Source organism: Bos indicus x Bos taurus, chromosome 21 (assembly GCF_003369695.1).
Source record: "Bos indicus x Bos taurus breed Angus x Brahman F1 hybrid chromosome 21, Bos_hybrid_MaternalHap_v2.0, whole genome shotgun sequence".
Taxonomy (NCBI): Eukaryota; Metazoa; Chordata; class Mammalia; order Artiodactyla; family Bovidae; genus Bos; species Bos indicus x Bos taurus.
Window position 1 is genome coordinate 59,791,350 of NC_040096.1, and position 23,727 is coordinate 59,815,076.

At 44.4% G+C, this 23,727-nt stretch overlaps 1 protein-coding gene across 3 annotated transcripts in view; it reads right to left on the bottom strand.

The window, feature by feature from the left end:
- Window positions 1-13,588: 13,588 nt before the first annotated feature.
- The window catches only part of DICER1 (dicer 1, ribonuclease III), a 75,537-nt gene continuing 65,398 nt past the window's right edge, over window positions 13,589-23,727 (bottom strand). For all 3 annotated transcript variants that reach the window (XM_027521761.1, XM_027521759.1, XM_027521760.1), the window contains 4 exons: window positions 22,056-22,324; window positions 18,653-18,815; window positions 18,472-18,547; window positions 13,589-18,146 (listed from right to left, as the gene is read on the bottom strand). In XM_027521761.1, the coding sequence (XP_027377562.1) occupies window positions 17,981-18,146; window positions 18,472-18,547; window positions 18,653-18,815; window positions 22,056-22,324 (674 nt within the window). In that variant the 3' untranslated portion in view covers window positions 13,589-17,980. The remainder of the gene's footprint in view (window positions 18,147-18,471; window positions 18,548-18,652; window positions 18,816-22,055; window positions 22,325-23,727) is intronic.

Below are 23,727 nucleotides of genomic sequence, written 5' to 3' on the forward strand. Positions count from 1 at the left end.
GGAGGGAGCACGGCATAATGGATGAAAGGGCAGTCTCTGGAGTCAGAGTACTCCAGCAGGAGGGCAAGAAAGGAGCTGGAAAGCTTCCTGGAGGAGGTGACCAAACTATGTCTTGAAGGGGGAATAGGAGTTTGCAAGATGAAAACAGAGGGAGGAGGAAAGGAAATTCAGTAAGAGAAAGTAGCACAAGCAAAGGGTGGAGGCTGGAGAATTCTAGGTGTATTCGGATACTGGTAAAAGGCTGGATCAGATGAACTGCCCACATAGTGTCCAAGAAGGCAGCTGCATCAGAGGCCCCCCAGCAGATGCTGGCCCAGCAATCACCCCAATGACCCGATATCTGTAGCTGTCTCAACCCTCCAAAACACCAAGGCATCTCTTAAGGCGTTTTCTAACTGACCTTACCAGGGAGGAGAGTTCTGGCTGGACCCTCCTTAGCCTCCTCCTCCCCTCCTTTCCTGGGGCTCCAAGTCTGGGATTCTATCAGCCGTCTTTTTTTTTTTTTTTTTTCATTCATTCACTGATCATTATCCTCCACCCTTCCAACGCTTCAGACAGGCCGTCCATTTAATTTTGTAAAACTAAACAGCATGCTGAGTTCTTTCAGGACGCAATCGGAGTGTGATGGGTTCTGGGGAATGTTTTTCCTGAGCGGTGAAAAATTTAATTTTTTCCCCCAGCATCGAGATGTGTCAAACATAATTTATGCCTGGACATAATTCATCCCTAAAGATAAATATTGAAACCCAAGAGAGGAGAGACGGCTGCAGAATTTCCAGGGGCCGGGGGTAGGCGAGGGGGTCTCCCTTCCTGATCCCACCAGTGGAGGGGTGAAAAAATTGTAAACCAAACGCAAGCAAGTAGCTAACTCCAGGTCTGGTCCTGGTCTCCTTGCACAACTGCTGCAGACTTTTTTTTTTTTTTTTACAGGCCTCTTTTGTGTCTGTTGAACTGTTGCTCTGTCTTGCATAAAATCTCTGGCCATAGAAGTCTTCAATTAAAGTCACCTGCTGGTCTTTGTCAGCTGAGCTTGACGCTGTCAAATCAGGCAGAGCTCCTTAAGCCAATACAAGTCATTAAGGAGGAGGTGAATTAGAGATCCGACATGGCGGACAGGAGCCATCCATAATCAATTGATATCTTCCTCCGCTGGAGGCGGGGTCTCGAGGAGCCCCCTCCCCACTGGCCTCATCCGCCGGGGCCTCTACCCCTGGATCTAATTAGGCTGAGGTTCAGCAGGTCCGAGGCTGTGCTGAAAGGCCGTCAGTAGGCGAGCCCATTAATAACTCGCCGGTGCCCTGCCTATTGTAATTGTCAGGCTGCAATTTACAGTAATCCTCCGATGCAAAAGCCTACATCGCCGCAGCTGATTGGAAATTCATACAGCCATTTGAACGAGAAAAACACGAGATGCATGGGTTAAAAGGCCAAAGCATGCAAGTGTGTGTGTTGAGTGACAGACATTTTAGTACTAGCCTGGGACCATATTTTAAAAGGTCACTGAAAACTCTTGGCTTGGGCCCTCTGACAAACAATGTACGTTCCATATATTTATTTGCCATCTCTTTGTTTTTACAGCAAGCAGAATAAATGAGTTAAATGACGTTGTGCGGGCCTGCATATTGTCAGCACAGGTTATAAGTCATTATTAAACTCCATCAAATCAAACCAAACCCGGTCAAGGCAATGAGACTAAAAGTTATTTGCATTCCTTCTGTCATAAAAAATCATATCCCCTTACTCAAGACTTTCGTTTCTTTATTAAATGCAGCCACAAGAGTATTTCAGGTCTGGCAATATAAGCTCAGGGAAGCCTTCTCCGTATAACTCAGTGTAACTGCCTAGACCCGATTCCACTAAAAAGTCCCAGTTGAGCGTATCTGGGCACTCAATCAAGACATACATATTACTTTTAAATAAGATTAGCCTTTATATTTTGCTGCTTAAGTTAAAACTTTTCATGTCATTCTCTACTTTTATGTAAACTCCAACATAATTCTGTTTTAGCAAAATACTTCAAACAAATTAAAAACCTCAAGTCGAGCGTGTCCTTAACAAAAACTTTCTTAATGGCATCGCAGTGTGTTTGCTGACACTAAAACACTTTTAAATAAGATGGATTTTCCCTCCATTTCCCTGCGTTTGTAATTACGGCCGTGCAGAGTTGGGTTGAGATGGCAAAAGCAGCTATCTGGACGCCAAATATGATTTGACCAATAACTTAACCAGTGACCCGCAGCAATTGTGTAAAAATTCGTTTGTCCCTGTCTCCAATTGGGTTCTGCATTAGTTGCAAAATAGAAAGTGATGGACTGGGACTATTGGCGGGAGGAGTATTGGGAAGCCAGAGGGTAGGTGGGGGGACGTGGGGGGCAAACGTGTCCCATTGAATGCCCCTCGTTTGGCAGATCACAAAGGTTGTTGATCATGGTATCCTTCCGAACTTGATGAATGGCTGAGAGGAGATTAGGGAGTCAAAGTAAAGAACTGGACACTGCAACCATTCCTAATCCAGAAAAGAGGTCATGGTTATTATTATGGGAGTGCGAGGATTGGAAAAGCAACTATGTTGAGAAGTGAACTACAAGCCTTTCAGTGCTCAGTCCAGGCCACTGACCAAACAGAAGGGAACTGAAGATGTGTCCCTGCTGTCTGCATTTTCACATCCATTCAATGTATTCAACGGCACCTGCAGCCCAAAGCAGGTAATACTCTTTACATCTTAACTCTTCCACTAGGCACTTCCACTTGCCAAAGGCATGTGGCAAACTACCTGGGCACTGCCCACCTTGCCCCCAGATTTCCTACACATTATCTCATTGAGGCCACCAACGATCCTCCAAGACAGGTAGAATTACCATTCCCCCGTGACAGTGATCTAAAGGAAAGGTGTGGGGTCACACATATGGGGTGGCAGTCAGAATTCTAAGATGCCCGCAGGATTCCCACCCCTTGGTAGGAATACCTTGTGTGTTTCTCGTCTTGAGTGTGGACAAGACCAGGGGACACGATGAGACGTCGCTGTTGTGATCAGGTTATGTTACATGGCAAACGTGCAAGGATTTTGCAGATGTAATTAAGGTCCCTAATCAGTTGACTCTAAGTCAGGTGGATTATCCTAGGTGGGTCACAGCCTTCCCTGAAAAGAAGGATCTAAGTGGGAGAGTTCTGCTGGCCTTGAAGATGCAAGCTGCCAGGAGCTTGGCATCAGCAAAAAAATGAATGTTGCCAACAACCATGTGAGCCTGGGAGCATCCTGAGCCCAGATAACACCTTGACTGTAGCCTCATGAGACCTGAGCAGAGGACCCACCTAAGCTAGTGCCCAGACTTCTGACCCATGGAAACTGATAACAAATTCATGTTGTCTTGACCCATCAAAGGCATGGTTATTTGCAGCAGTAGAAACCAATATGCCTGGCTAGTAATGAACTCAGGTTCTCCTGTCCACCAGCCTGGTAAACTTGCCCCAAGATTCACACTGCGGTCGTATTTCAACCCCATATATGTACCCCTTCCTCATATTCACAGTCTATACATCAAATATAAGCTGATTTTTAAGTTGCTCTTATTCAATCATTTTCTCACCCTAAAATATACTCTGAAATATACTAAAATCCACTTCTTGATTTGGCTACTGCTGTGAATATTATCAGGGCTTCCCCAGTGGTTCAGTTCAGTTCAGTTCAGTTCAATTGCTCAGTCGTGTCCGACTCTTTGCGACCCCGTGAACCGCAGCACGCCAGGCCTCCCTGTCCATCACCAACTTCCGGAGTCCACCCAAACCCATGTCCATTGAGTCGGTGATGCCATCCAACCATCTTATCCTCTGTCATCCCCTTCTCCTTTGTGGCTCAGATGGTAAAGCATCTGCCTGCAATGCAGGAGACCTAGGTTTGATCCCTGGGTTGGGAAGATCCCCTAGAGAAGGAAATGACAACCCACTCCAGTATTCTTGCCTGGGGAATTCCATGAACAGAGAAGACTGGAGGGCTACAAACTATAGGGTTGCAAAGAGAATATTATCTAAGAGCTTTCTTATAATACAAAAAAAAAAAAAAAGACTACAATGCCTTCTCTTTTTTTCATTTCAAAGGCCTGTGAACAGCAGCATATTTGACACCGATATGAAATTTGCTTGTTAAGCCCATAAAAATTAGTACCTTATGAGAAATATCATACCTTTAAAAACACCTGACTAAATATTTCATAAATGCAATGCACACCAAATTCCTACCGTAGATTCACTGGATTTACAACCATCAAACTATATTAAACTTACAATATCAAGATTTATCACCTATTAAATGGAGTCTCGTTTTAGTAATATCTCGCATTTGATCCCAAAGGATCTCAAATACCTTCGACCCTTCACCAGGGCACTGTGCCGTAATTCATAACGAGGTAATCAAAACCCTCATTGTAAGGCTGCCGCCGTCACATTCAGGAATTAGCTCACCTATCAAGGAAAAGTAGCCAGAGCTGGGAGAGAAGGCAGCTGCTTTACAGAGAGCAGAAGTGGTACCAAGATGCAGGCCTCGGGGAAAAACCCTGCAGAGAACCACAGATGTAAAGTCAGAGGGTCCAAGCCAGCTTCTGGCTCATTGGTTTTCAAACATTAGTTTTGGCAGTAGGGCCCTTTCTTCCCACGCCCCATTGTAAGAAAGCTCAGTAAACAGAACAGATTCTATTGCAATGGCTCCGCCTTCTGCAGGGCACAGGGGAGACCCTGTTTCTACTCCTGTGGCCCCTCACCTTGGCTACACTTTGCAATCATCTGGGCAACATGTTTTTTAAAACGCAGATGCCTGGGCCTCACCACAGACATTCTGATTTCAGTGATGCTAACTCAGATTCACTGGTGTGGCTGAACCCCCCCAGTGTGTGAGGAACCCGAGGAACCCAAGACTCTGTGAGATTTGCTTAAGGTAACACAGGTTTAAAGCTACAAGGCAGAAAAATACAGCCTGCTCTCAGTATGTTTGCAAGGATGTCATTATCTACATTGACATTGTAAACCTAGGTTAAAATGTGTGAGTTAATTTTGAAGATTTATAGTGATCTCTTCCCTGAAATGGTCATGTAACATGACCCACATCTCAGGAAGCTCCCTGGATCAATCATGCAGAAGAAATACGTGATCTGTTAAGGAGTCTCGAATGTCAGTGGAAGCATGGACCAGTAGACAGTGAGACATTCTGTGAGAAACTTCTACTCATCCCTCAAAACTCAGCTCAAGTGTCATCCCCTTCCATAAATGTTCCATTAATTCTCCAGTTTTCTTCCTTAGTGTCCTGGCCAGCCCTTTATCGCAGGCATCACTGGATTGAAACTCTTTGGTTATACACAATTTTCCCCACCATAATTTGAGCCCTGAATGTAGGGTCTGTGTTTTATTTTCAAGGACAGCAGCAGCATTTCTGCATACCCTTGTGTTGTGTGTGTGAGTCATTCGGTCGTGTCCAGCTCTTTGTGACCCCAGGGACTGTAGCCCGCCAGGCTCCCCTGTCCATGGGATTCTCCAAGCAAGAATACTGGAGTGGGCAGCCATTCCCTTCTCCAGGGGACCTTCCCAATCCAGGGATTGAACCTGAGTCTCTTGTGCTGCAGGTATATTCTCTACTATCTGAGTCACCAGGGAAGCCCCTCTGTGTATCTTTGCCCATCTGGAAATCTTTACCTACCCTTGTTTGAAACACAGGGACAGTGCTTAGAACAGTAAGCACTCACTAAACGTTATTGATCATTGTAATCTGTGGCCACACCACTCCACCTGTTTCCAAAACTATCAGGTTGCTTTAAGATCTGTTTCCCCTCCCACTCCCATTACATTCCACTGGAATGTAAGCTTCTGTGAATGTGAGACCTAAATGACTCCCAATCCCACTGACTCTAGGAGCCCAGACAGGGTTGACCATAGTGGATGGTGAAGTGACATTTGTGGATGAATGCATAGCTGATGAGTCGAGTGAAAGAACAAGATCATGACCCTGGCTTCTAGGAATCCATGGTCTTGACCAGCCATGACTCAGATCTCTATGACTTCTGCATTCACAAGTTCAAGTTCTGTGGCTTTGACTATTATCAGCCGTTAGACCCTCTGCCAACTCCTTTAGCATATAGAGAGGAGGGAGAGGCTGTGGGAGGTTAATGACTTGGCCAAGGTGCAGGCTCCCGGGTATAGGCTGACTGGCTTCTGCAGCATCCTTGGTACAGGAGGGTTAAAACTACATTGCCCTGGGGGCGTGTCTGGGACTCAGGAATTCCAGATGCCTCGAAACACTCAGACCACTAGCTTACAGGACCTCCTCTTTGTCAACAAACTTGGTTTTAGTGAGCTTTAGTTCTGGAAAGCCTCGATTTTCTATTTATAAACATAACCTCAAGTTGGAATTCTAGCTTGTTAAGAGAACTGATTCAGCCCTTTATTCCAAAATAGGTAAATACAAGTAAAAATAACTAACCACTAAACAAAAGCCAAAGTGGCCTCACAGCTCTTAAAAGAACATAAAGCTCAAACATGCTTTCCCATAAAAGCAACTTGTGTCCCACTGTGTCTGCCCACATTCGAGCCTGGGCTCAGGCCTGGGGGGCCCCAGAGAGCATGATGCCTGTTTGGGGGAGAGCACGGCTGGCTGTCGCCCTGCTTGTCTTCACGGAACAGCGTGTGGATTGTGGCTGGACCCATTTAACAGGCCGGCCCACTGGGACCTTGCAGCCAAACCAGCACAAGGTTCAAAGCTGTGATTCAGTGGTGCTACCTGTCTTCTCAAGAACCACATTCCCCACCTAGGTCAGCTCCACATGGAATATTTAGTAGCTGCTTTAAGACGTATATTCTGGACCGAGGAGTATGGATATGCTTGTCACAGCCCATCCTATTCCCAAGATCCATGGTAACGACTGTAGAGATGTCTTAACAGGACAGGATGGAGTGTGAGGGGAACCAGGGCAGAGGGAAATGAGAAACTGCTAATACAAACACAGGGTTTTATTCCCAGAAAGTTAACTACCCGTTGGTTTGGCTGTGGCCTGTCTTCCCCACTGGCATGGGACTGCCTATGAGAAGGCCTTCGCACCCCTGCTGCTCTGCCCCCAGTGCCTAGAAAGTGCCATGAACAGATGGTGCCCCACGAATATTTCAGTGAACACGAGACCCTCAGATCAGATCAGATCAGTCGCTCAGTCGTGTCCGACCCTCAGGCCTGCTGCAAATCTGGCTCTTAGCTGCCAAACAGTCAACTCAACGGACATGATGAGTTTAAACAAACTCTGGGAGTTGGTGATGGACAGGGAGGCCAGGCGTGCTGCAGTCCATGGGGTCACAAAGAGGCAGACACGACTGAGCAACTGAACAAAGCACAAAGGGAAGGAAAAGCAGTTGCAAGCCTGATCTTCAGGAAAAAGCACAGACTCTCTCAGGCATTTCTCGACAGGGTTTTCAGGTCTACGTGAAGCAGCTGTGTCCCACTGGCCAGGAGACACACTCTCCACCCAATGCGACGGCACGATGTTCAGGAGGACCAGGTCCTGTTCCCCTCAGCAAGACGCAGGACAAGGCAGGGATCCTCCCCGCTCTCCACTCTGCTGCCCTGTCACCCCCAGCCCCTCCCGACCCTGCCCATCAGCTGTCTCCTGGAGAATCAGCACCTGCAAACAGAGGATACAGAGCACGGAGCTGAGATGAACACTGAGGCTCTCCGGTGGCCAGTGTACCTAGGATGCAGTCCTTTCATTCCAGAGGCTCACAGATGGTGAGAGGTCAGGGGCGATGGGGTGAGCTGTGCTATGAGAGGGTAGGGGTCTGTGGTGGACACCCAGGCTGGGGAGGGGGCTGCTGGGTATGGGAAGTTATGTCCCAGGGGGCCGGGGGCTAGCTCTGTCTACAAGGAAGGGCAGCAGTGAATGAGGAAAGAGGTGGAGGAGGGCCAGGATTGGTCTTAGGCAGAGTCAGCAGCACACAAAGGTCCGTCTAGTCAAAGCTATGGTTTTTACAGTAATGTATGGATGTGAGGGTTGGACCATAATAAGGCTAAGCACCGAAGAACTGATGCTTATAAACTGGTGTTGGAGAAGACTCCAGAGTCCCTTGGACAACAAGGAGATCAAGCCAGTCCATTCTAAAGGAAATCAGTCCTGAATATTCATTGGAAGGACTGATGCTGAAGCTCCAATAATTGGTCACCTGATATGAAGAACTGACTCACTAGAAAAGACCCTGATGCTGGGAAAGATTGAAGGCAGAGGAAGGGGACGACAGAGGATGAGATGGTTGGATGGCATCACCGATTCGATGGACATGAATTTGAGCAAACTCCGGGAGATGGTGAAGGATAGGAAAGCCTGGCGTGCTGCAGTCCATGGGGTCGCAAAGAGTCAGCCACGACTCAGCAACTGGACAACAGCAGAGCACACAGAACGGCCTCCCTGCGGATGGGACTATCGGGAAGTCAAGGTCTGTTGTGCTGGGACGGCCAAGGCGCAGACCTCGGGAGGAGGAGAACGTCCTGGAGTGTGTCCTGCTCTGGAACTGTCAGTAAACAAGCTCTGGACCAGAAAACACATCTAATGGGACTTTACTTTGTGACTGCCAATAGCAAGTCAAGAGTACCCAGGACCACGGGACTCACCTATGACTGGGAGCCAAACAGACCCAGCAATCAGAACTCTTAGGGTCCCTTCTGGAGCAGCAACCGCAGGGGCTGCTGGTCACCTTCATGTGACAGACCACAGGTGGGGCACCATCAGAGTGCCCTGGCACTCTGGGCACCATCAGAGATGTGGTTAACCAAAGCTCACGGGTCCTTAGCAGGGCAAGTCTTCATGTGTGTTGCTCAGCATGCTGGCATCTAAGATTTACTGTGAAGGTTATCTGTGTGTGGTCTGATAAGTTTGGGAAACACAGCCCTCTCTAGGAGAGGCCAAAGGCACTTCAGCTTAATAAAGGACCTGAGAAGTCCTGCAAAGAACACTGTGTTTAACCCATACATCCCCAAACTTAATTATGGAACCTTTTTTTTTTTTGCCATATCATCCCTGGAATCTACTTTAAGTCTTGAACTCAAGGGTTGAGTCAGGCACTGAGTGGAAAGCAGGGATGGTTGAAAGGCAATGCTCAAAATAGCAACACCCAACATTAGTAAGCAACTCACCAAAAATTATTCTCCAAAATTGTTAGAAAAAAATTTCAATTCCCTGGTGGCTCAGTCAGTAAAGAATCCGCCTTCAGTGCGGGAGACCTGGGTTTGATCCCTGGGTTGGGAAGATCCCCTGGAGGCAGGCATGGCAACCCACTCCAGTATTCTTCCCTGGAGAATCCCCATGGACAGAGGAGCCTGGCGGGCTACAGTCCATGGGGTCTGAAAGAGTCGGACGTGACAGCGACTAATCGCACATGGCTGAAGTACTGCTTCATCATCTGAAAGCTTCCTAGCGAGCTCTGAGGTTATGCACGCACCACCCACCACACCCAGTCCCCCAAACACGGACAGCTGGGAGGAGGTCCCCAAGCTCAGGAAAGATCATGTTCACTCTGCAGGGCACAAATCCCATCATGGGCCATGCTTCTGTTGTGAGGCTGTGTGTGTGTGTGTGTGTGTGTGTGTGCGCACGCACAGAGAACACACACTCTGGACTGAAGTCCAGCTTCAGTCACATTTTGGTTCTGTTATAAGGACACCTTACGGCGTAACGGGAGAACCTTTACTGAAGGAAAAGTGCTTTCTTTTCAAAATACAGTGAATGCAAAAGCAGGAGGGGAAAAAAGCAAGACATTAAAATAAATGCCTGCTACTTGTTGGACCAGAAAGAGTGTTACTTAAAACTAAAAACCAATGGCTTCTCCTACCAAGACTACTGACTTTGTGCACAGACCCAAAATGGGCGCTGGGCATGTCCCTAGTCCTTCAGACTAAAGTGAGTTGGGTAATAGGGTAATGGTAGGTTTTAGCCCTGGCTCTCTAACAAAGACCATGAATCTTCTTCTCAGGAGCTACTAGGGTTACATACAAAACGAAGACACAAATCCTGCAGTGGGCGCCCGTGTTGGTCATGAGTCACCAACCACGGTTGTGGGTTTCTCCTCAAATGGGAAAACCCTGTGACATCCACATACATTCACGCACTTCCATCTTTATCTTAAAAGAGCCACGTAAGTTAGAGAATTACTGAATGGTAAACACTCTTTTTTAAGTAAACAGGTGTTCAAGGTCTTACTGAGACCTCAGGCAAGCAATTTCCCTTCTCTGTGCCTCGTTTTTCCCATCTGTAAAATGAGGGTTACAGTAACAGTGAGCATCTGCTGCGGGCTTTAGGATGTGCGGGACACTGTGCCCAGCATTTTACATGAACTCTCACTGAATCCCAATGTCCCTTCCTCATGGAAAAGGCTAGGACGTGAGGCTCAGAGTGGTTTAATAACTTGCCCGAAGTCACACAGTGCTGGAAACCAGACATTCTGACTCGTGTTCTCTACGTGAATGTCTATGCCCTACTTCTCTCTAAAAGCAGCCGTTTCCGTATTCATGGTAAGGAATAAACAGCATAAAATGTGTGCAACATTTAGTATGGATCAGGCACCTAGTACATGTTCAATAAATCTTAGCTAGTATAGGTCTGAGAGCCCTAATCTAAAATCCTGGAGGCCAATGTACCTTGCAATTTAGAATTTTTCAGGAGAATTTTCAAGGGAGCAAAAAGGCAATGCACAGAATACAAAGATGTATTTGTAAATTATAAACTTGATAGAGGTTTAATATCTAAAATACATAAAGAACTCCTTAAAACTCAACAACAAAAAACAACCCAATTCAAAAATGGGCAAAGGGCTTAAAGAGGCAAGCCTCCAAAGACACACACAGGGTAAAAAGCACAGAGCTACAGTAAGAAGCAGCTCTCAGTCACCGGGTAACTACAACCAAAAATAGAAATAAAAGCCAGCGTTGGTGAGGATGTGAAGAAACTGGAATCCTTGCGTGCTGGTGGTGAGCATCTAACATGGTGCAGTGCTGTGGAAACAGGATGGCAACTTCTCAGAAAAGCACACAGAATTATCGTGAGCTAGCATTTCCACTCCTGGATACACATGCTAAGGCACTGAAAGGTGTTCAAAGAGGTACATGTACACCAGTGTTCATGGCAATGATCACGATAACCAAAAAGCGGAAGCAACCCAAACGCCCAGCGGCAGACAAACGGGTCAACAAAATCTGCTCTATTCTGCTGTTGTTCAGTCGTGAAGTGTGTCCAACTCTTTGCGACCTGAACTGCAGGCCACCAGGCTCCTCTGTCCGTGGGATTTCCCAGGCAAGAACACTGGGGTAGGTGGCCATTTGCTTCTCCAAGGGGTCTTTCTAGGCCAGGGATCGAACCCACATCTCCTGCACTGGCAGGCGGATTCTTTACTCCTGAGCCACCTTGGAAGCCGTGCTCTACAAACATACAAAGAAATGGTACTCAGGCCTAAAAACAAGGAAATGCGACACACGTTACAACATAGCTGGCCCTTGATAAACAAGCCAGATGCTGCAGGACAAATATTGCCTGGTTCCACCTATATGTAAGTACCTACAACAGTCGGACTCAGAGACAGCAAGTATTGATGTAATAGAACGGGTGGATACCAAGACTGGGGTAAGGAAGGGGTGGGAGTTAGTGTTTAACAGGGATAGGGTTCAGATTTGGGATGAAGAAAAGTTCTGGAACCAGGTTCTGATGGTTGCAGAACAATGTGAATGTGAATGTACTCAGTGTCAGTATATTCTAAACTTCATGGCTCTATGGTGAGTTTTATGTGTAATTTGCCACAGAAAGAAAAAAAGAAAACCAACAAGATCTACAAGTTGTTCCCACATGGCCTTACACACAGGTCAGGAGCGCTCCTGGCTGCCTGTCTGCCGTGAAGGCACCCCTTGCTCCTGGTGTCTCTGCAGGAGTCACAACTCAGTCCACACCCCAGGGGGCTATGACCAGCATCTGCCTTTCCACCCAACACCTATATTATACGCTCATGGATCCACAAAAAGGAAAAGTTCACTTCTATCTGGATCCTTTCCACGCATACCACAACCTGTACGCTGACCTACCTGGCCTGCCCGTGTCCCCTCTTGCAGCCACGGGAGGGGCCGGCCAGGGGGAGGGAGAGGGCTGTGGTGTCAGGCGTGGTCTGTAACACACAGTGGATTTGGGGGAGTAAGACCGACGTGGGCAAGCACACAATGCTGAGCAAAAGTCCTCAGGAGGAAAACACATATTGGAAGACAGCACTGAGATTCCTTAAAAAACTAGGAATAAAACTACCATATGACCCACTAAGCCTACTACTAGGCAAAACCCCTGAGAAAACCAAAACTGAAAAAGACACAGGTACCCCAATGTTCACTGCAGCGCTATTTACAATAGCTAGGACACGGAAGCAACCTAGATGTCTATGGACAGACGAATGGATAAAGAAGCTGTGGTACATACATACCATGGAATATTACTCAGCCATAAAAAGGAACACATTTGAGTCAGTTCTAATAAGGTGGATGAACCGAGAGCCTATTACACAGAAAAACAAGTATCACATAGTAATGCATAGTATTTGGAATCTAGAAAGATGGAACTGATGAACTGATTTGCAGGGCAGCAGTGGAGATGCAGACACAGAGAACAGACTTATGGACACAGGGGCGGGGGGAGGAAGGAGAGGGTGGGATGGATGGAGAGAATACCATGGGGCCACATACACTGCCATCTGTAAAACATGTCAATGGGAATTTGCTGTACGCCTCGGGGAACTCAAATGGGGGCTCTGTGACACCCTAAGGGGGTGGGATGGGGTGGGAGGTAGGTTCAAGAGGGAGGGGACACATACATACACCTACGGCTGATTCATGTGGATATATGGCAGAAGCCAACACAGTATTATAAAGCCATCATCCTTCAATTAAAAATAAATAAAATTTTCAAAAAACACGTACTTTTTCTTCTTCAGTTTAGAGAAGTCAGAGGGAGAGAAAAGGAAGAGATTAACTTAAACCCTTATAAAAGAAAATGGAATTTTTTTTTTTCTCATTTTAAGAAACTTCTACTTGTCATCTTGTTCCTCCAGCCAAGTCATTCCTTTTAGTGCTTGGTCTACTGAGTTACGAAAAGGTTAGGTCAAAGCCTGAAATAACAGAATTCTTTCTTAACCGATAATATACTGAAAGTGCCTCCTAAAAATCTAGAAGCTTGAACATTTTGTCCACTTGACTTCAGAATAACTAAATTTACTTAAGGAATGTGTCAAACGTGTCATAAATAATCCAGGACCTGGAACCCATCAGTCAATGTGGCAGAATTTCAGAAAATCACACTGGCATTATTTAAGTCTGAAAAGAACAAGGCAAGTGTTAGCTGATAACGCTACCAGCAGATGATGTAGAACTCTACCAGCGTATAAAGTAGAACTTGGTAAACAACATTTTATCCTTTTAAAGGACACATTTTCAGGTGACCATGGAATCAAAACACTTTAAAGATAATTTCTGCTACAACTATCTAGGTGCTATCATCCACTCCAAATGAATCAAAACAAGAAAATAAAAAGTCAAAAGGACACAAAGTGAACAGACCATAACTTTATTGGAGATTTACTTGGCTACAATTATTACAAAAGAAAGAAACAAAAACAAAAAACGACTAAAGGTAATCGTGACCCTTAAGGTGCAGACTGCGAACTTCTGCAGCATGATTCCTGTATGAACGAATCACATCATGTTCCTTAAAAACAGCTGCAGCATGTGATGCTAAGTATTTTATTGTCAAATTATACATGTTAGTCTTACTTGATTTTAGTCATTTTTCTTTCGTTCTATTTACAGCAGAAAAGCCAGAAATTTCACTTTCTGTTCACCTTTGCATTTTTGCTACGTAACCTGCTGCTGCAGTGAATTCTGAGTGCATCTAGAAAATTTAAATGGTGGGTGATGTCCAAATAAAAATGGACTAGAGGGGGAAAAAAAACAAAAACACAATGATTAAAATATATTTACAAGTTAGTTTCAAAACATCATTTTCACCTCTAGTGGAAAATACAATAGTCTCAATGCAAATTCCCTAGGTATTGCTACTGGCAAATTCCAACAACTTTTAAAATCATTTCAATATTCTTGGTCTTAAACATATCTTAAAAACTTCTCATGTACAATATAAAATAAAGAAATTTATTTGGAAATAATTAAGTTCCTGAAAAGCAATCAGTGGTTGAAAAAATATACCTATTTAAATGTAATTAAAATAACCATATAGGTAATAAACAAGACATGAGTTTCAGTTCCGTAGCGAACACAAACTGGTTCAGGGCGCTAACAGAACTTCAGATGCTGTTTCAAATGAAGATATCAAGGTCTCAGTTTGGTGGCTTAAATGTTGTGTAAAAGGATTAGATACCCTAACAGAGCAAGATAGAAAGTTTTAAATCAACGGGGCCTGAAGACTGAACTGAGGTGGGTCTGCATCTCGATCAGTCTCTGCACTCTGCAGTCACCGGCCAATGTCAGGTGATGACTCCAAGAGCCGACTGCTGTGTGAATAATTGTACTTATGAACTGAACCGACAGAACCAGAGTAGCCTCCAGTCTCTTGCTATTTAGGCAGGGTAGTTTGAATCTTTCTGAGGGCAAGCTATTATTAAGAGAGGAAAAATACTAGCATTTTAAAAGATAATTTACAGGAGTGTTAGAGGTTGTTCTAAATTTAATCATTTCACATAACGTAAAAGAGAAAAGAAAAAGTTAACAAACATCTTTAAAACATAATTAAGAGTTCAGTTAACAAATCTTTGTCATACTTTCACAAACAGTAAAAATGCCACAGACAAAAATGACCTATTTAAGTTGTGCAAGTATATGACACATTGCAGGCATTATAATTATCTTTTTTTCAAATTCGGTTTATCAAAACAGCAGCGAGGCCAAACCACATTTTTTCCTCTCGGTTAAGCATATTTTCCTTGAAATGAGGTAAAGCATGGTACCAAGTGCAATGCTTATCTGTGCTACATGAACAGAACAGAGGGGGAAAAAGCTTTTACAAAACGCAGCATAGTCAGGACTGCTGAAAGTATTATTTAAAAAAAAAAAATCAAAAAACATTTACAATGAAGGTTCATGCCAACTAACCTCCACACAATCATCGTAAGGAATTTCTGCAGTTGCTTTTCAAAACGTGCCCGCCCAGTCCTTCCCGCGTGTGCTGGCCGTACAACCACACCGCCCACCAGGGGGGCTTCCAGATCACACCGGGTCCCACGTGGCAATCACAGGAACAAAAGGATGACAGACAAGGTGGTCGAGTGGGTGACAGAGAGCAATTTTTTTTTTGTCCCTTAATTAAATGGATGCAAAACATTTCAGTAAGCTAAACTGGGGGGAAGTTTACAGCATTAAAAAATCAGCAGCACAAAAGCATTCATAACCATTTCGTATATCTACATCAGAGTTTTGACTTTTCAACTTGGGAACCAGGGGATCAGAGATTGCTTCAAAGTGTGAGTCACAAACTAAAATCTGCTACTGTCCTCCAACCAAAAGGAGAAAAAAAAAAAAAAAAGCAATAGCTAAAGTCTGCTGTTGATAAAACATTTTGAATGATAGCAGGAAATTTGAACCCCTGAGACTGTGTGACCTAATCTTATCCAAGTCTGAACTTTTTAGTATTAACAAAAAATACTCTTCTTAAGGTTACAAAATATATTGAGGCATTTTTCTCCCAACGGGGATTGTAACTGTGAAACAATCTGATTTTGGTGCCAGGAGGCCAGAGGACGCCTCGACACTGGGATTAGTGCATTAGACACAACGCAAGGCCCTAAGCTCCTGGCAGCAGGTAGTTTATACTTATCAAGAGATTTGTGATACAGCTTTATCACGAATCACCCTCACAAGGAAAATTCATATCCAGCCTGACACATTTACAGTTATGTAATTCAAGAAGCGCCTGGTTTTACATTGTCAGGAGATCTTACATGGAGGTGTCTTTAAAAAAAAAATCAAATAGAAATCAAAGGTTCCAAATCAGAATTAAATTTTTAAAAAACATGTCCATCCAAATAAATTTGCTCTAAAGCTCGTTTAGTAACTGAGATCTCAGTGGAAGTTTAAGGTTGGAGACGACAAACCATGTGGGAGAAGCTGAATGCTCCCTTCACTCGGGTCTCCTTAGAAAGCGGAGCGGACAGGTTTCTGGGTACACGCGTGCAGAGGTGTTTCTCTGGGGGTGGGTGGCGCAGATAAAGCGAGAAGTACAGTATTCGACTGCAATTCAAAATATCAATGCAGCATTATATGAGGCGTCACATTCAGAATGATGTGCTGGAAATTACGAGACACCTCTGCTCAGCTTTCTTGAATTTCAAGCATAATTAAGGGGCAATTGCAGCAAAACTCTACTGGTACGTTGGTGGGAGTGCAAGACTGACCCACAGCTTTTAAAAAGGTAAATTAAGAGGTATTATAGTTACAGTGCAAAAAAAAAAAATTAAAATTTCAAGCATAATACATAAACGTAGCACCAAATGGGGAGGGGAAACATGCATGCAAAAGAAAAGAACTGAGGTATTTAAGTGAAGAGTGCCTACAAGTCTAATTAAAGAAACTTAGGCAAACGCCTAAAAGTGTCTTTTTTTCTTCCTTTTCCAAAGATGGAAACAATGAGCTAGTTTACCTAAATTTTTAATGGCCTAAATCACAGACATATCAAAATTACGGCAGTTTATCGCAAACGTTAAACTTTCATGGCATTAACAGCACAGCTTTGGTAGGTGAAGTCTGCATGCAACACTGTGAAAAGCACAGTAAGAAATGTATGTGAGAAGACTCAGGGTAAGGTGCTCTGTTCTGCTTCTTTAAGTAAGTAATCAATCCATTGTAAGATCTGCAGCATATTTTAGGTGTGATATGTATAAAGTTTATTTTGTTAGAGCAACAGCCTACAGGGCAAGGTTTATTTGCCACAGACAATTTCCATCCGTGGAACTACCTAGCTGGAGGTTTCTAGTAAAAGTGGGGTATTTAGCCAAAGATGATTCTTATGATGTATCTTTTAAAAAATCCATAGGTTACATATTCTGGTTTTGAAAATGTCTTCAGTACACCTGACAGAAATTCTCATATAATCCTGTCATTAGTTAGGTTACAGCTATACTAGTGAGTCGTTAAGTATCACGCTGTCTCGAGGTCTAATGCATAATAGACAGAATGAAGGGAATGTGAACAGTTTGTTCCAGAAAGATCAGAAGTGAAAGAATATCCACAAGGATTTTACTTTTAAGGCAAGAACCTCTTTTATGCAAGATAGCATGGCATGAGAAAACTTGAATGTGATCTGCCAACACGCCGGCCCATGCTGATCAACAGTCTGTCCCTTACTAGTAAGTGCAACAGTGACCGGGAAGCATCGTCTTATGCGACACAACGTGGAAAGGAGAGACAGCACCAGCACACTCCTCTCTCAAACCGCATCCCTCTGCTCGGCTTATCGACGCCGCAGGGCGGGCTCTGCCACGCACGCTGATGGCTGCCCAGAGCTCTCAACAGAACCCGTTGTGGGGGGGGTGCTGTTTCAGGTTTAAGCTCCTTGGACTCCTAACTCTAAGCAAAACCGACCAAAATTAAACTAAAATGAAACAAGACAAAAACTGTCAAGAATCACTTTGAACACTTGCGAAAATGTCATCAGTAAAGCACTCTCGTGATTTAAACAAAGCAGAAGTGAGGAAAGAAGACAAGAAAGATTGTGTTTGCGCAAAAAACTAAAACTACAGTTAGTTCCAAAATTTTTATACATAGGTTAAATGTTTTATTCTGTAATCTATCTTGTTATCAAACAAACTTTACGTTCTGCCTTCAACTCGTTCCACTCACTATCAGTTTTAAATCATCCTTTTCAACTTAAATATTTTCCACCTTAATTCTGCTTTCCTTTTTTTTTTTTTTTTTTAATTTAAAAAGGGGTTTTCAGCTATTGGGAACCTGAGGTTGATTAGCTTTGAGGCTTCGCAGGGCTCTTCTTGCTGCTGCAGACTTGGCAATCCTGTAACTTCGGCCAACGCCTTTGAACTTCCCCTTCCCGACCACTTCCACGGTGACTCTGACCTTGCCATCGTAGGTTCTCTCAGCTGGGCTGCAAAAGAGCCAAGCAGCTCGAATGAGAAGTCAGACGTATTTATTGTTATTGTCAATCAGCACCGAGTACGTACTCTCAGGCTGACACCTCACAGAGGAAACGTGCCTTCTGACAGCTGCCCACTGCCAACAGACGGTGCTGCCACGTTCTTCTCACGTCCCAGGAGCAAAAAGAGCCAGCCAATCAGGCTGCAAATCGCAACCGCAGGACAGCACGTCCCAGGGTGAGCATTTCTTCAAAACCCGGAGTTTATGGCATCTCTGAGGACTTTCCCCCTTGTTTATCAGTGAGTTAACGCTCTTCCATGCACACTTTCGCTTACCTGAATTTGGCAGTTTCTGGTTCCATTTCAAGCAATTCTCGCACAGGGGAACGGGGCACATTTGCAGAAAATTTTTCTGTAATCAAAACGAAAGAATAATGTGCTTAATACGCTTGTTGTTTTTTTTTTTAAGTTGCTTTTAATTGTGATCCTACTTCTTTCGAAGGGGAGCCAACCGTACCGATCAGCGGCCGCATCATGGGATAGTACACCTGCCAGACCGTCTCCAGCGACATCCCGCTGTCCATGTAAATGGCGCCCGCGAGTGACTCGAAAATATCCCCCATGGCCTTTGGAACTTCAATATCCTCTTCCTTCTCTTCATCCTCCTCGGATCTCCTAAGCTATTATAGTGAGAAGAGAAACTCGTAAGCAGAAAGGCCTCTTTGAAAGGCAGTCTACAGAGATGTTTTCTTTTCTCGGATGTGACTGCTACTATCTCTTTAACAAGGGAAACAACATCAAACGTTTATGACAGGCCAACGACACTGTAATAGGTTCTCCATAAAAGCTGCTGTCGTGTCCGACTCGGAGACCCCACGGCCTGCAGCACGCCAGGCTCCTCTGTCCTCCATTAGCTCCCAGAGTTTCCTCAAATTCATATCCATTGTGTCCGTGACGCTATCTAACCATTCATCCTCTGCCACCCCTTCTCCTTTTGCCTTCAGTTTTTCCCAGCATCAGGGTTTTTCCCAATGAGTCCAGACATTACCTTATCTTAAAAAGTTTTTCACTTAAGAAAAAAAAAGCTCTTCTCTATTTAGTATTCTGTATTCAACAAGGGAAAAAAGATTACTTTCAAATAAAACCAAAGACAACACTAACACAAACTGTAACAGTCAATAAATTTATGAAAAAAAATTTCAAATTCATGCACAGTCACAGAACTGAATGCTGAAATAGCTCTACCTGCCGGCAGCTCAGCCAGGAGCCAGCAGAATCCTCATCCATGCAGTGTGAGAAGGGTGCACACTGCTGCGGGGAGGGTAAAGCGCCACTTTTTGACAGGGAAATTCTACTCGGAAGGTATTTTCCTCCCAGCTCTCCTTTTATTAAACTGCTTAATAAATCATTCTGACAGAGAACCTGACACATAGTAGGTATTCAAATTAATAGAATAAAAATTTACATCTGTAGCAAATGCCTTTTAAAAGTTCCTAATTCTTTGACGTGGCAATTCCGTCTCCAGGAGTTCGTCTTAAGAGGGCAGCTGGATATTTAAGTATATTTATCACATACATGTTTATTAAAACCCTAACTAAAAATACGTTAACCATTCAGCAACGAAGGAGCTGTTTGGACACATTATACTTCAGCCATATATTCACTAGCATGTAGCCTACTAAAAGTCATAATCCCAATTAATAATGATTGGAGAAAGTCACCCACAGTATATTAAGTAAAAAACAGGGTATGCATGATAGAATTTAATTTCGTATGTTATCTAAGTTTATGTTTATATACATTAGCAACAAAACATCACAAAATGATAATTTTGGTTATTTTATAAAATACAAATTACTTGTGAAAGAGAAATAAAAAGAAGAGGGGAGAGCCATTTCTAAATGGATTGCTTAGCCACACAAAATTCTATACAGTGGATTTATAATGCCGACTACTGGAAAAACAAGACAACTTACTGTAGTGGATGGGAATTTTAAAACTTGCCAAGTTTATAAGCATCTACTTGTGGCTCAGACGGAAAAGCATCTGCCTGCAACGTGGGAGACCCAGGTTCAATCCCTGGGTTGGGAAGATCCCCTGGAGAAGGAAATGGCAACCCACTCCAGTACTTTTGCCTGGAAAATCCCATGGACAAAGGAGCCTGGTAGGCTACAGTCCACGGGGTCGCAAAGAGTCGAACATGACTGAGCAACCTCACTTTCTTTTTTTCACCAAGTTTAATTCTCTTCTTTTACAAATGAGGAAACTGAGGCCCAGAAAGGTGAAGAGACTTTCTTAAGATCAAACAGTAAGTTAGAGAAGCCAGACCATGACATTCTCCATCACTTTTTCGTAACTTCCATACATATGTTTATACAAACAAAGGGCAGGAAAAGAATGAACAAAAACTAGCAAAAGCCAGTATGTCCAACTGTCATCGAAAGGTTTTTTTTTTTACCAAGGACCTTAGTTCTCCAAGGAGGGAATTGAACCTGTGCCCCCTTCATTGGAAGCTCAGAGTCTTAACCACTGAATCACCAGAGAAGTCAAAAGATAACTTTAGTTTTAGCTAATTCCTCAACTTCTGAGCTTACGTATTTCTACAGGAGGAGACTAGAGGCAATACTGAATGTATCTGAGGTGGCTGTGACTCCTGGTCTCACTGCTGGCTGTACTCCACCTCAGGCCCCTAATCTCGGAAGAGTGTACCAGGAGGAAGAGGGCAGGAAGGGTACCAGCTATGCCCCTCCTTCAGCACACCCGCCACCCAGTTCACCACCTGACCCTCTGCCCTGTGGCTCCACCTCCAAACCCAGGCTCCCCACTTCTCTCACAGGACGCCAAGGAAGTGCACTCCTCCTTAACAAAGTCTGTGTAACTAACAACAGGGAGGCACATAGTCAAGAAAGAGTAATTACAGTGGCTACCAGAGTTATGAATGGATTCCCTGAGTTCTCGTAAGAAATCTATGGAAAGAACAAAGGAGTCAGAATGAGAAGAAGAAATGAGAGTACTCTCCTGGGTACCCAGGTATGTGGATGGATGTTAGTGGAGAATCAGAGGCTGGAAAGATCTCAGCAAAATCTTTTCTTACAAAACTTCAAAACAGGTCTCACACACACACACACACACACACAAGAATTAGCTCCATCACCAAAAGGACCTTTGGCTGAACCTACAACAGACGTCTCTCAAATTCCAATCCTTAGAATTTTAGAAGTTTGCTTTTTAAATGAGATTTCCCCATTTCAAGTGAAGCAGGATGTACATTCGTGATGCTTACCTGAGATAGAGCAAATATTTCTGATCTATTTTAAACAGACAGAAAGGACAGAATCCACCATGCCTAGCTCTCACTAAGGTTAAAGCTTTTGGGGGGACCAGGGGGGGAAGGGTGGGCTGCACCTCTCTCGCGTGCCTGAATACCGGAAGCCCACATTGGGGGGCAGGGGGCGCGGTGCACCTCTCTGGTATGCCTGAATACCGGAAGCCCACATTGGGGGCAGGGGGCGCGGTGCACCTCTCTGGCATGCCTGAATACAGGAAGCCCACATTGGGGGGCAGGGGGTGCGGTGCACCTCTCTGGCATGCCTGAATACAAGAAGCCCACATTGGGGGGCAGGGGGCACGGTGCACCTCTCTGGAATGCCTGAATACTGGAAGCCCACATCAAGGACTGGGGATGAAGCTGCTGGAAGCCCCTGGCTCCTTCTCCTCACCAGAATGACCACAGTACCTGTGGCCAAGTTTAAAAGGGCTGCCTGAAGACTATGACCCACGTAGGTTTCCTGGAGAACGCAGAGCGTGCTGAGGACCATGACCCTGGCCTTCAGCCAGCTCTTTGGATGGCTGTGTTGAGAAGCCTAGTTGGAAGGATTATTTTAAACACTGAACTCAACATATCTTAAAACAGCACTAACCTCAGAATCCATTCCTTGCATTTCGTTCTTCTCGAGCTGAAACTGCACGAAATCGTCGATGACATGGAAGAGCTCGGGAGAAACGGCCTTAAAGTACTTGTGGTAGTCATACTTCACAGCCAACGACGCGAAGATGGTATTGTTGACCAGAGCAGAGCGCAGGTCAGTCAGGACCCCTGGGGAGTGCTGCCGTGGGTCTTCATAAAGGTGCTTAGTTATGAGGTAGTCCAAAATTGCATCTCCCAGGAATTCTAAGCGCTGGTAACAATCTGAAGGAAGATTCAAAGGGAAGCCATGAGCGCCAGCAAAACCACCGACATGATTCCAAATAATAACTCAGTTAAAGGATGGATTCCCCTAAGACCCACTGAAAAGACCTTTATTGAGGAGGGGGTTCCGTTTACACATATATTCTTAAATGACAGAATTAGTGAATGACATCCTACTGAAGCTTCTGGAAATTAAATTCTAATGGCAAATTAAGCACATTTCTGATACATAAATTGGGGTCATAAAACCCTTAAGTTGCCAAAAGACTAACACTCTTTAAGAAAAAGGCATTTCCCAAGTGACATCATTTCACTGAGCCTTTTCCTTTGGCTCTCTGCTGGCCAGGTAGGTGCTGGGGCATCATTCTAAAGCCTCCATCACGATCGGCATCTCGCAACGTCAGACCTGCACAGGTCCCCTCCCCACGCTCTGCTACCACCACTGGGCACTGTCCACTCACACTCTGGAAAGTGTGGGAGTGGTACATGCCTCACCACTCCTGGGTTACATTTGTTACATAAGGTAACACTTGGTACAAGAAGACCTTCTGCTCAAACTGAATAAAAAATGGTGACTTTGACACAAATCAAGGAGAATAGCGGGGGCAAGCAGAGACCTTAGGCAAAAATGATCAATGTCAAAATGTGAGACCTTATTGACACTAACCAACACTTCTATTTTCTCACACTGATTTAAAAGGAACCGTTCAACTGTAGAAACCCAGGTGGGAACAGATTAAGGGTGAGTGGCCCCCTCATCCCCAGTGAGCTCAGAAGCAAGGGCTGAGACAGAATAGAACCCAGGGCTCCTTCCAGTAGAGTGCGGTAGAAAACCAGGCCTCATTTCTTCTCCACAAAGAAAAACAGGTTTCAGTTTCACCAGTGTTTCTAGTCTAGAGCAGATAATTTTTCACTTTTGGTTTTACATTCTTCTGATCATCTTAACCTACATTGTTTTTCTTATACAAACGTTATACTCAGCTTTGGTTTTCTGAATTCAAGCGCTTATGACTCTGACATAGAGAAAAAAAACAAAACACAACTACAGACTCTCGCTGTTTCACAACCTGAAGCTGGTTTTGGTTTTAGGCGCCTATTCTCTCTTCTAATCGAATGGACTGGGAGTCGATTAAATAAAGGAGAGAAAGAAACATGGAGCTTACTGCAAAGCAGGTGACGGGAAAAACAGAGCAAGGGCGATGAAACCTTCCTGTGATAAGAGTTTCTTTTAATCGATTCCTTTTTAGACTTTAAAAGACCTTAAGAGAGGGGCCTTTTTGTTCAGGAAGAACAATAAAAAGACATGGAGACACATCCAGGATACAGGAATAAATTATCCAAGAACCTGAAGCAGCAGTGGCTGGACACCATAAAGGCACTGCGGTGGGATAAAATGGCAAAAC